The 14,438-nt window shown below is 42.5% G+C and overlaps 1 protein-coding gene across 3 annotated transcripts in view; it reads left to right on the forward strand.

Moving 5' to 3' along the window:
• LOC106611461 (DDB1- and CUL4-associated factor 5) overlaps positions 1-14,438 on the forward strand; it is a 71,580-nt gene that overhangs the window by 10,828 nt on the left and 46,314 nt on the right. For 2 of the 3 annotated variants that reach the window (XM_045723737.1, XM_045723736.1), the window contains exons 4-6: positions 3,792-3,952; positions 7,672-7,801; positions 8,209-8,422. In XM_045723737.1, the coding sequence (XP_045579693.1) occupies positions 3,792-3,952; positions 7,672-7,801; positions 8,209-8,422 (505 nt within the window). The remainder of the gene's footprint in view (positions 1-3,791; positions 3,953-7,671; positions 7,802-8,208; positions 8,423-14,438) is intronic. The other variant, XM_014211675.2, reaches the window with a different exon arrangement.

The raw sequence follows: 14,438 nt of genomic DNA on the forward strand, positions 1-14,438 counted from the left end.
GGACACACCCACAGCACCCTATCAGGCTGATCAGACAGGTCTGGGTAGCTGGACACACCCACAGCACCCTATCATGCTGATCAGACAGGTCTGGGTAGCTGGACACACCCATAGCACCCTATCAGGCTGCTCAGACAGGTCTGGGTAGCTAGAGACACCCACAGCACCCTATCAGGCTGATCAGACAGGTCTGGGTAGCTGGAGACACCCACAGCACCCTATCAGGCTGATCAGACAGGTCTGGGTAGCTGGACACACCCATAGCACCCTATCAGGCTGATCAGACAGGTCTGGGTAGCTGGACACACCCACAGCACCCTATCAGACAGGTCTGGGTAGCTGGAGACACCCACAGCACCCTATCAGGCTGATCAGACAGGTCTGGGTAGCTGGAGACACCCACAGCACCCTATCAGGCTGATCAGACAGGTCTGGGTAGCTGGAGACACCCACAGCACCCTATCAGGCTGATCAGACAGGTCTGGGTAGCTGGAGACACCCACAGCACCCTATCAGGCTGATCAGACAGGTCTGGGTAGCTGGAGACACCCACAGCACCCTATCAGGCTGATCAGACAGGTCTGGGTAGCTGGCGACCTGCTGGAAACCAGTGAAAGGATATATTTACATGTGTACTATTTACATTCTTGCTTCATTCCAACTAGTTAAATGTGCAACCACTGACTAACTATAGCTAGGGCATATCTCTTAGTTTAACAATAGATACTGTTGTTTTGGCTCCATAGCATCATCATTTATTAAGATTACCAATGGTTAGCTAGGTAGCTAGGCTGTATCAGCCAGCTAACCATTTACAGTAACAGCAGTTCATTAATAAGCCAATACACATCTTAATCAGAAATTGAGATCTTACCTTATCTTGGCGCTGTGGCACGGTATAGGCAGCTATTGGTAGGTAATAGATTGGCATTAGAAGGGTGACCACCTACTTTGAAAGGACTGGAAGTGTTGGTTGGTCACTTGACCAGGCATTCCACCTTTAACCCCACCCACATTTGAACATTGAAATATCAAGTCATATTTTGGTTTTGTATGCAAAAATAAGCATACTTTTTAAATTCCTATTCAAAAAAACAAACAGGCCATTTTTCACATTCCTGATTGCTTCCTTTTAACTTGGAAAACAAACAAGAGCTTAGCTCAGGAATCTAGATTTAATGTTCTCCACAAAGTAGGCTAATTAACTTCACCGACGTAACAACATACACACATGTTTTGTCAATCCTCCAGACCAAAATGAATTCATGCGCTTTGGCTGTTATGTGCAGTATCACATACGCTTCAGTAGTAATAAGTGGCTTCATTCTAAGTGGTAGTTTAGTAGTAATACCTGGCTTTATTCTAAGTGGTAGGTTTAGTAGTAATACCTGGCTTTATTCTAAGTGGTACTGTAGGTTAGTAGTAATACCTGGCTTTATTCTAAGTGGTAGGTTAGTAGTAATACCTGGCTTTATTCTAAGTGGTAGGTTAGTAGTAATACCTGGCTTTATTCTAAGTGGTAGGTTTAGTAGTAATACCTGGCTTTATTCTAAGTGGTAGGTTTAGTAGTAATACCTGGCTTTATTCTAAGTGGTACTGTAGGTTAGTAGTAATACCTGGCTTTATTCTAAGTGGTAGGTTAGTAGTAATACCTGGCTTTATTCTAAGTGGTAGGTTTAGTAGTAATACCTGGCTTTATTCTAAGTGGTACTGTAGGTTAGTAGTAATACCTGGCTTTATTCTAAGTGGTACTGTAGGTTAGTAGTAATACCTGGCTTTATTCTAAGTGGTACTGTAGGTTAGTAGTAATACCTGGCTTTATTCTAAGTGGTACTGTAGGTTAGTAGTAATACCTGGCTTTATTCTAAGTGGTACTGTAGGTTAGTAGTAATACCTGGCTTTATTCTAAGTGGTACTGTAGGTTAGTAGTAATACCTGGCTTTATTCTAAGTGGTACTGTAGGTTAGTAGTAATACCTGGCTTTATTCTAAGTGGTACTGTAGGTTAGTAGTAATACCTGGCTTTATTCTAAGTGGTACTGTAGGTTAGTAGTAATACCTGGCTTCATTCTAAGTGGTAGGTTTAGTAGTAATACCTGGCTTCATTCTAAGTGGTAGGTTTAGTAGTAATACCTGGCTTTATTCTAAGTGGTAGGTTTAGTAGTAATACCTGGCTTTATTCTAAGTGGTAGGTTTAGTAGTAATACCTGGCTTTATTCTAAGTGGTAGGTTTAGTAGTAATACCTGGCTTTATTCTAAGTGGTAGGTTTAGTAGTAATACCTGGCTTTATTCTAAGTGGTAGGTTTAGTAGTAATACCTGGCTTTATTCTAAGTGGTAGGTTTAGTAGTAATACCTGGCTTTATTCTAAGTGGTAGGTTTAGTAGTAATACCTGGCTTTATTCTAAGTGGTAGGGTTAGTAGTAATACCTGGCTTTATTCTAAGTGGTAGGTTTAGTAGTAATACCTGGCTTTATTCTAAGTGGTAGGTTTAGTAGTAATACCTGGCTTTATTCTAAGTGGTAGGTTAGTAGTAATACCTGGCTTCTCTTGAGGTCAGATCCTTTGTTATTTTAAATCATAAAACAGCATTTAAATGTTTTTCGCTTATAGCTTACCACTTAGAATGCATGCCCAATACATTGCTTCAATCTAAGTGGTACGTTAGTCTTGAAACAGTATTTAAATAATGATGTATATTCTTGCCTTCAGAGGTGAGACTCTTTGTTACGAACTAAACAGGATTTAAATAAAGTTTTATTCTCTTCCACCAGAGGTGTTACTACTTAGAAGCCATGTATCGGTCATGCATTCTAAGTGTTATGTTTAATCAAATGTATTTATATAGCCCTTCTTACATCAGCTGATATCTCAAAGTGCTGTACAGAAACCCAGCCTAAAACCCCAAACAGCAAGCAATGCAGGTGTAGAAGCACGGTGGCTAGGAAAAACTCCCTAGAAAGGCCAAAACCTAGGAAGAAACCTAGAGAGGAACCAGGCTATGAGGGGTGGTCAGTTCTCTTCTGGCTGTGCCGGGTGGAGATTATAACAGCACATGGCCAAGATGTTAAAATGTTCATAAATGACCAGCATGGTCAAATAATAATAATCATAGTAGTTGTCGAGGGTGCAACAAGTCAGTAACACAAGAGTAAGTGTCAGTTGTCTTTTTCATAGCTGATCATTGAGAGTATCTCTACCGCTCCTGCTGTCTCTAGAGAGTTGAAAACAGCAGTTCTGGGACAGGTAGCACGTCCAGTGAACAGGTCAGGGTTCCAGCAGGTCTGGGACAGGTACCACGTCCACTGAACCAGTCCGGTGAATACATTGCTTCTTTCTAAGTGGTAGGTTAGTACTATTTATTTTATGGGCATTGAAACCACATTTAGATAACACATATCTCCTCATATACAGTGCATTCGGGAAGTATTCAGACACCTTGACTTTTTTCACATTTTGTTACGTGACATCCTTATTCTAAAATTGATGTGGGAAAAAAACAATTTAATCAATCTACACACAATACCCCATAATGACAAAGCAAAAACAGGTTTTTGGAAATGTTTTCAAATGTAAAAAAATATAATTTTTTTTTAAATGATTTCACATTTGTCATTTTAGGGGTATTGTGTGTAGATTGAGGAATTTTTATTTTATTTAATCCATTTTAGAATAAGGCTGTAACGTAACAAAGTGGAAAAGTTGAAGGGGTCTGAATACTTTCCGAATGCACTGTTGGCCTATCAGGGAAATATTGACACAGATATTGACTTTGCTATTGTACATGAAGCAGCTGTATTCTGTTTTCCTCCAGAGGTGAGACTCTGAACGTGTTTCTTCATGATGATGCTGTGTACGGCCTGTCAGTCAGCCCCGTTAATGACAACGTGTTCGCCAGCTCCTCTGACGACGGACGGGTCCTCATCTGGGACACGCGGCAGCCGCCACACGGAGGTAATAATAATATACTGAACAAAAATATAAACGCAACAATTTCAACGATTTTACTGAGTTACAGGAAATCTGTCAATTTTAAAGAAATTCATTAGACCCTAATCTACGGATTTCACGACTGGGCAGGGGCGCAGCCATGGGTGGGCCTGGGTGGGCAGGGGCGCAGCCATGGGTGGGCCTGGGTGGGCAGGGGCGCAGCCATGGGTCGGCCTGGGTGGGCATGGGCGCAGCCATGGGTGGGCCTGGGTGGGCAGGGGCGCAGCCATGGGTGGGCCTGGGTGGGCATGGGCGCAGCCATGGGTGGGCATGGGTGGGCAGGGGCGCAGCCATGGGTGGGCCTGGGTGGGCAGGGGCGCAGCCATGGGTGGGCCTGGGTGGGCATGGGCGCAGCCATGGGTGGGCATGGGTGGGCAGGGGCGCAGCCATGGGTGGGCCTGGGTGGGCAGGGGCACAGCCATGGGTCGGCCTGGGAGGGCATAGGCCCACCCACTCAACACTATACATGTCAGCTACTACAGCGACTGCAACACTTAACAAAGAGCTGCAGTTCGTTTCAGAGTGGGTGGCAAGGAATAAGTTAGTCGTAAATATTTCCAAAACTAAAAGCATCGTATTTAGGACAAATCATTCACTAAACCCTAAACCTCAACTACATCTCATAATGAATAATGTGGAAATTGAGCAAGTTGAGGTGACTAAAGTGCTTGTAGTAACCCTGGATTGTAAACTGTCCTGGTCAAAACATATTGATGCAACAGTAGCTAAGATGGGGAGAAGTCTGTCCGTAGTAAAGCGCTGCTCTGCCTTCTTAACAACACTATCAACAAGGCAGGTCCTACAGGCCCTTGTTTTGTCTCACCTGGACTACTGTTCAGTCGTGTGTTCAGGTGCAACAAAGAGGGACTTAGGAAAATTACAGTTGGCTCAGAACAGGGCAGCACAGCTGGTCCTTTAAAGTACAGAGAGCTAACATTAATGACATGCATGTCAATCTCTCCTGGCTCAAAGTGGAAGAGAGATTGACATCATAATTCATTGTTTTTGTAATAAGTGTTGACATTCTGAATGCACTGAGGTGTCTGTTTTAAACTACTGGCACACAGCTCAGACATCCATGCATACCCCACAAGACATGTCACCAGAGGTCTCTTCACAGTCCCCAAGTCCAGAACAGACTATGGGAGGCGCACAGTACTACATAGAGCCATGACTACATGGAACTCTATTCCACATCAAGTAACTGACGCAAGCAGTAAAATTAGATTTAAAAAACAGATAAAAAAAAAACACCTTATGGAACTGCAGGGACTGTGACAAACATAGGGACAGACACACGTATACACACACACACGATAACATACGCACTATACACACACACGATAACATACGCACTACACACACACACGATAACATACGCACTATACACACACACGATAACATACGCACTACACACACACACGATAACATACGCACTATACACACACACGATAACATACGCACTACACACACACACGATAACATACGCACTACACACACACACGATAACATACGCACTATACACACACACGATAACATACGCACTATACACACACACGATAACATACGCACTATACACACACACGATAACATGCGCACTATACACACACACGATAACATACGCACTATACACACACACAATAACATACGCACTATACACACACACACGATAACATACGCACTATACACACACACGATAACATACGCACTATACACACACACGATAACATACGCACTATACACACACACGATAACATACGCACTATACACACACACGATAACATACGCACTATACACACACACGATAACATGCGCACTATACACACACACGATAACATACGCACTATACACACACACGATAACATGCGCACTATACACACACACGATAACATACGCACTATACACACACACGATAACATGCGCACTATACACACACACGATAACATACGCACTATACACACACACGATAACATGCGCACTATACACACACACGATAACATACGCACTATACACACACACGATAACATGCGCACTATACACACACACACGATAACATGCGCACTATACACACACACACGATAACATACGCACTATACACACACACGATAACATGCGCACTATACACACACACGATAACATGCGCACTATACACACACACACGATAACATGCGCACTATACACACACACGATAACATGCGCACTATACACACACACGATAACATACGCACTATACACACACACGATAACATACGCACTATACACACACACGATAACATGCGCACTATACACACACACGATAACATGCGCACTATACACACACACGATAACATACGCACTATACACACACACACGATAACATACGCACTATACACACACACACACGATAACATACGCACTATACACACACACACACGATAACATACGCACTATACACACACACACGATAACATACGCACTATACACACACACACGATAACATACGCACTATACACACACACACGATAACATACGCACTATACACACACACACGATAACATACGCACTATACACACACACACGATAACATACGCACTATACACACACACACGATAACATACGCACTATACACACACACACGATAACATACGCACTATACACACGATAACATACGCACTATACACACGATAACATACGCACTATACACACGATAACATACGCACTATACACACGATAACATACGCACTATACACACACACACGATAACATACGCACTATACACACACACACGATAACATACGCAGTATACACACACACACGATAACATACGCACTATACACACACACACGATAACATACGCACTATACACACACACGATAACATACGCACTATACACACACACACACACGATAACATACGCACTATACACACACACACACACACACGATAACATACGCACTATACACACACACACACGATAACATACGCACTATACACACATGGATTTTGTGTTGTAGATATATGGTAGTGGAGTAGGGGCCTGAGGGCACACACTTATTAGTGTGTTGTGAAATTTGTAATGTTTTTAAAATTGTATAACTGCCTTAATTCTGCCAGACCCCAGGAAGAGTAGCTCCTGCCTTGGCAGCAGCTAATGGGGATCCATAATAAATACTTGGGAGACTGGCCCACCCACTGGGGAGCAAGGCCCAGCCAATCAGAATTTGTTTTTCCCCACAAAAGGGCTTTATTCCTGTGGCATTGTGTTGTGTAACAAAACGGCACATTTTTAAAGTGGCCTTTTATTGTCCCCAGCACAAGGTGCACCTGTGTAATGATCATGCTGTTTAATCAGCTTCTTGATAGGCCACACCTGTCAGGTGGACGTATTATCTTGGTAAAGGAGAAATGCTCACTAACAGGGATGTAAACAAATTTGTGCCCAACATTTGAGATAAATAAGCTTTCTGTGCGTATGGAACAATTCTGGGATATTTTATTTCAGCTCATGAAACATGGGACCAACACTTTACATGTTAGTTGACTTGCGTAATTAAATAAAGGTTAAATAAATAAATGTTTATGTTGCATTTTTCTATTTTTGTTAAATATTTTTCAGTGTATTATTGTGTATATAAAACATATTGCGATAGGCCTACACCTGATCAATAACAATGTCATCTGAGTTAAATACATGTGTATTTCAGAGCCCTTCTGTCTGGCCAATTACCCATCAGCGTTCCACAGTGTGATGTTCAACCCGGCAGAGCCCAGACTGCTGGCTACAGCCAACTCCAAGGAGGGGGTGGGGCTGTGGGACATCCGCAAGCCTCGCACGTGAGACCTTCTGTTAACTGTCACACTCAGAACTTTCAGGCTGTAACCCAGCATCTGTTTTACCCAATTTGTCCACCAGAGGGCACTGTGTTATTATTTAATTCACTCATTTCTTACATTGCTTCTATTCTGACCATATAAGATTGAAACTGCCTCTAAATGTAATCAGATATAAGTATCCTCCCTTTATTTTGCTCCTCTTTATGTACACTGTCGTGTCAATCACTTTTTTTTATTTTATAAAGCCATTTTTACATCAGCAGCTGTCACAGTGCTTCAACAAACAGTCAAGCAAAGCAGAAGCGCAGTGGCCAGGAAAAATTCCCTTGAAGGAAGAAACCTAGAGAGAAACATGGCTGCCGCTCTTCTTTCCTAATCCACCTCTCGTTTCTCTCTCCGTCTCCCAGTTCTCTGCTGCGGTACGGCGGCAGCATGTCCCTCCAGAGTGCTATGTCGGTGCGTTTTAACAGCGCAGGGACTCAGCTCCTGGCCCTGCGTCGCAGGCTACCCCCGGTCCTCTACGAGCTACACTCTCGCCTACCCAGCTTCCAGTTCGACAACCAGGGCTACTTCAACTCCTGTACCATGAAGAGCTGCTGCTTCGCTGGAGACAAGGATCAGGTAAGCCCTTGGGGCTATGGATGGCATCCCAAATGGCACGCTGTTCCCTACATAGTGCACCCCCTACAGCTTGTAGAGCCCTACAGGCCCTGGTCAAAAGTAGAGCACTATATAGGGAATAGGGTCTAAAGGAGTGCACTATATAGGGAATAGGGTCTAAAGGAGTGCACTATATAGGGAATAGGGTCTAAAGGAGTGCACTATATAGGGTCTAAAGGAGTGCACTATATAGGGAATAGGGTCTAAAGGAGTGCACTATATAGGGTCTAAAGGAGTGCACTATATAGGGAATAGGGTCTAAAGGAGTGCACTATATAGGGAATAGGGTCTAAAGGAGTGCACTATATAGGGAATAGGGACTAAAGTAGTGCATTATATAGGGTCTAAAGGAGTGCACTATATAGGGAATAGGGTCTAAAGGAGGGCACTATATAGGGAATAGGGACTAAAGTAGTGCACTATATAGGGTCTAAAGGAGTGCACTATATAGAGAATAGGGTCTAAAGGAGTGCACTATATAGGATCTAAAGGAGTGCACTATATAGGGAATAGGGTCTAAAGTAGTCCACTATATAGGGAATCGGGTCTAAAGTAGTGCACTATATAGGGAATAGGCTCTAAAGTAGTGCACTATATAGGGAATAGGCTCTAAAGTAGTGCACTATATAGAGAATAGGGTCTAAAGGAGTGCACTATATAGAGAATAGGGTCTAAAGGAGTGCACTATATAGAGAATAGGGTCTAAAGTAGAGCACTATATAGGGAATAGGGTCTAAAGGAGTGCACTATATAGGGTCCAAAGGAGTTCACTATATAGGGTCTAAAGGAGTGCACTATATAGGAAATAGGGTCTAAAGGAGTGCACTATATAGAGAATAGGGTCTAAAGGAGTGCACTATATAGAGAATAGGGTCTAAAGGAGTGCACTATATAGGGAATAGGGTCTAAAGGAGTGCACTATATAGGGAATAGGGTCTAAAGTAGTCCACTATATAGGGAATCTGGTCTAAAGTAGTGCACTATATAGGGAATAGGCTCTAAAGTAGTGCACTATATAGGGAATAGGCTCTAAAGTAGTGCACTATATAGAGAATAGGGTCTAAAGGAGTGCACTATATAGGGAATAGGGTCTAAAGGAGTGCACTATATAGGGAATAGGGTCTAAAGGAGTGCACTATATAGGGAATAGGGACTAAAGTAGTGCATTATATAGGGTCTAAAGGAGTGCACTATATAGGGAATAGGGTCTAAAGGAGGGCACTATATAGGGAATAGGGACTAAAGTAGTGCACTATATAGGGTCTAAAGGAGTGCACTATATAGAGAATAGGGTCTAAAGGAGTGCACTATATAGGATCTAAAGGAGTGCACTATATAGGGAATAGGGTCTAAAGTAGTCCACTATATAGGGAATCGGGTCTAAAGTAGTGCACTATATAGGGAATAGGCTCTAAAGTAGTGCACTATATAGGGAATAGGCTCTAAAGTAGTGCACTATATAGAGAATAGGGTCTAAAGGAGTGCACTATATAGAGAATAGGGTCTAAAGGAGTGCACTATATAGAGAATAGGGTCTAAAGTAGAGCACTATATAGGGAATAGGGTCTAAAGGAGTGCACTATATAGGGTCCAAAGGAGTTCACTATATAGGGTCTAAAGGAGTGCACTATATAGGAAATAGGGTCTAAAGGAGTGCACTATATAGAGAATAGGGTCTAAAGGAGTGCACTATATAGAGAATAGGGTCTAAAGGAGTGCACTATATAGGGAATAGGGTCTAAAGGAGTGCACTATATAGGGAATAGGGTCTAAAGGAGGGACTATATAGGGAATAGGGTCTAAAGGAGTGCACTATATAGGGAATAGGGTCTAAAGGAGTGCACTATATAGGGAATAGGGTCTAAAGGAGGGCACTATATAGGGAATAGGGTCTAAAGGAGGGCACTATATAGAGAATAGGGTCTAAAGTAGTGCACTATATAGGGAATAGGGTCTAAAGGAGTGCACTATATAGAGAATAGGGTCTAAAGGAGTGCACTATATAGGGAATAGGGTCTAAAGGAGGGCACTATATAGGGAATAGGGTCTAAAGGAGGGCACTATATAGGGAGTAGGGTCTAAAGGAGTGCACTATATAGGGAATAGGGCCTAAAGGAGTGCACTGAATAGGGTCTAAAGGAGTGCACTATATAGGAAATAGGGTCTAAAGGAGGGCACTATATAGGGTCTAAAGGAGTGCACTGAATAGGGTCTAAAGGAGGGCACTATATAGGGAATACGGTCTAAATTAGTGCACTATATAGGGAATAGGGCCTAAAGGAGGGCACTATATAGGGAATAGGGTCTAAAGTAGTGCACTATATAGGGAATAGGGCCTAAAGGAGGGCACTATATAGGGAATAGGGTCTAAAGGAGTGCACTATATAGGGAATAGGGTCTAAAGGAGGGCACTATATAGGGAATAGGGTCTAAATTAGTGCACTATATAGGGAATAGGGCCTAAAGGAGGGCACTATATAGGGAATAGGGTCTAAATTAGTGCACTATATAGGGAATAGGGTCTAAAGGAGTGCACTATATAGGGAATAGGGCCTAAAGGAGGGCACTATATAGGGAATAGGGTCTAAAGGAGTGCACTATATAGGGAATAGGGCCTAAAGGAGGGCACTATATAGGGAATAGGGCCTAAAGGAGGGCACTATATAGGGAATAGGGTCTAAAGGAGTGCACTATATAGGGAATAGGGTCTAAAGTAGTGCACTGTATATGGACTAAAGGAGTGCACTATATAGGGAATAGGGTCTAAAGGAGTGCACTATATAGGGTCCAAAGGAGTTCACTATATAGGGACTAAAGGAGTGCACTATATAGGGAATAGGGTCTAAAGGAGTGCTCTATATAGGAAATAGGGTCTAAAGGAGTGCACTATATAGGGAATAGGGTCTAAAGGAGTGCACTATATAGGGAATAGGGTCTAAAGGAGGGCACTATATAGGGAATAGGGTCTAATGGAGTGCACTATAAAGGGAATATGGTCTAAAGGAGTGAACTATATAGGGAATAGGGTCTAAAGGAGTGCACTATATAGGGAATAGGGTCTAAAGGAGGGCACTATATAGCGAATAGGGTCTAAAGGTGTGCACTATATAGGGAATAGGGTCTAAAGTAGAGCACTATATAGGGAATAGGGTCTAAAGGAGTGCACTATATAGGGTCCAAAGGAGTTCACTATGTAGGGACTAAAGGAGTGCACTATATAGGGAATAGGGTTAAAGGTGTGCTCTATATAGAGAATAGGGTCTAAAGGAGTGCACTATATAGGGAATAGGGTCTAAAGGAGTGCACTTTATAGGGAATAGGGTCTAAAGGAGGGCACTATATAGGGAATAGGGTCTAAAGGAGTGCACTATATAGGGAATAGGGTCTAAAGTAGTGCACTATATAGGGAATAGGGTCTAAAGGAGTGCACTTTATAGGGAATAGGGTCTAAAGGAGGGCACTGAATAGGGTCTAAAGGAGTGCACTATAAAGGGAATATGGTCTAAAGGAGTGCACTATATAGGGAATAGGGTCTAAAGGAGTGCACTATATAGGGAATAGGGTCTAAAGGTGTGCACTATATAGGGAATAGGGTCTAAAGGAGGGCACTATATAGGGAATAGGGTCTAAAGGAGGGCACTATATAGGGAATAGGGTCTAAAGGAGTGCACTATATAGAGAATAGGGTCTAAAGGAGTGCACTATATAGGAATAGGGTCTAAAGGAGTGCACTATATAGGGTCTAAAGGAGTGCACTATATAGGGAATAGGGTCTAAAGGAGGGCACTATATAGGGAATAGGGTCTAAAGGAGTGCACTATATAGGGAATAGGGTCTAAAGGAGTGCACTATATAGGGAATAGGGTCTAAAGGAGGGCACTATATAGGGAATAGGGTCTAAAGGAGTGCACTAAGAATAGGGTCTAAAGGAGTGCACTATATAGGGAATAGGGTCTAAAGGAGTGCACTTAAGAATAGGGTCTAAAGGAGTGCACTATATAGGGAATAGGGTCTAAAGGAGGGCACTATATAGGGAATAGGGTCTAAAGGAGTGCACTATATAGGGAATAGGGTCTAAAGGAGTGCACTATGAATAGGGTCTAAAGGAGTGCACTATATAGGGAATAGGGTCTAAAGGAGTGCACTATAAAGGGAATAGGGTCTAAAGGAGGGCACTATATAGGGAATAGGGTCTAAAGGAGGGCACTATATAGGGAATAGGGTCTAAAGGAGGGCACTATATAGGGAATAGGGTCTAAAGGAGTGCACTATATAGGGAATAGGGCCTAAAGGAGTGCACTGAATAGGGTCTAAAGGAGTGCACTATATAGGGAATAGGGTCTAAAGGAGTGCACTATAAAGGGAATAGGGTCTAAAGGAGTGCACTATATAGGGAATAGGGTCTAAAGGAGGGCACTATAAAGGGAATAGGGTCTAAAGGAGTGCACTATAAAGGGAATAGGGTCTAAAGGAGTGCACTATATAGGGAATAGGGTCTAAAGGAGTGCACTATATAGAGAATAGGGTCTAAAGGAGTGCACTATATAGAGAATAGGGTCTAAAGGAGTGCACTATATAGGGAATAGGGTCTAAAGGAGTGCACTATATAGAGAATAGGGTCTAAAGGAGTGCACTATATAGAGAATAGGGTCTAAAGGAGTGCACTATATAGGGAATAGGGACTAAAGTAGTGCACTATATAGGGAATAGGGTCTAAAGGAGTGCACTATATAGAGAATAGGGTCTAAAGGAGTGCACTATATAGGGAATAGGATCTAAAGGAGTGCACTATATAGGGAATAGGGTCTAAAGGAGTGCACTATATAGGGAATAGGGTCTAAAGGTGTGCACTATATAGAGAATAGGGTCTAAAGGAGTGCACTATATAGAGAATAGGGTCTAAAGGAGTGCACTATATAGGGAATAGGGACTAAAGTAGTGCACTATATAGGGAATAGGGTCTAAAGGAGTGCACTATATAGAGAATAGGGTCTAAAGGAGTGCACTATATAGGGAATAGGATCTAAAGGAGTGCACTATATAGAGAATAGGGTCTAAAGGAGTGCACTATATAGGGAATAGGGTCTAAAGGAGTGCACTATATAGAGAATAGGGTCTAAAGGAGTGCACTATATAGGGAATAGGATCTAAAGGAGTGCACTATATAGAGAATAGGGTCTAAAGGAGTGCACTATATAGGGAATAGGGTCTAAAGGAGTGCACTATATAGGGAATAGGATCTAAAGGAGTGCACTATATAGGGAATAGGGTCTAAAGGAGTGCACTATATAGGGAATAGGGACTAAAGTAGTGCACTATATAGGGTCTAAAGGAGTGCACTATATAGAGAATAGGGTCTAAAGGAGTGCACTATATAGGATCTAAAGGAGTGCACTATATAGGGAATAGGGTCTAAAGTAGTCCACTATATAGGGAATCGGGTCTAAAGTAGTGCACTATATAGGGAATAGGCTCTAAAGTAGTGCACTATATAGGGAATAGGGTCTAAAGTAGAGCACTATATAGGGAATAGGGTCTAAAGGAGTGCACTATATAGGGTCCAAAGGAGTTCACTATATAGGGTCTAAAGGAGTGCACTATATAGGGAATAGGGTCTAAAGGAGTGCACTATATAGGAAATAGGGTCTAAAGGAGTGCACTATATAGGAAATAGGGTCTAAAGGAGTGCACTATATAGGGAATAGGGTCTAAAGGAGTGCACTATATAGGGAATAGGGTCTAAAGGAGGGCACTATATAGGGAGTAGGGTCTAAAGGAGTGCACTATATAGGGAATAGGGCCTAAAGGAGTGCACTGAATAGGGTCTAAAGGAGGGCACTCTATAGGGAATAGGGTCTAAAGGAGTGCACTATATAGGGAATAGGGTCTAAAGGAGGGCACTATATAGGGAATACGGTCTAAATTAGTGCACTATATAGGGAATAGGGACTAAAGGAGGGCACTATATAGGGAATAG

The sequence above is a fragment of the Salmo salar genome, chromosome ssa09 (genome assembly GCF_905237065.1).
Source record: "Salmo salar chromosome ssa09, Ssal_v3.1, whole genome shotgun sequence".
In the NCBI taxonomy this organism is placed as follows: Eukaryota; Metazoa; Chordata; class Actinopteri; order Salmoniformes; family Salmonidae; genus Salmo; species Salmo salar.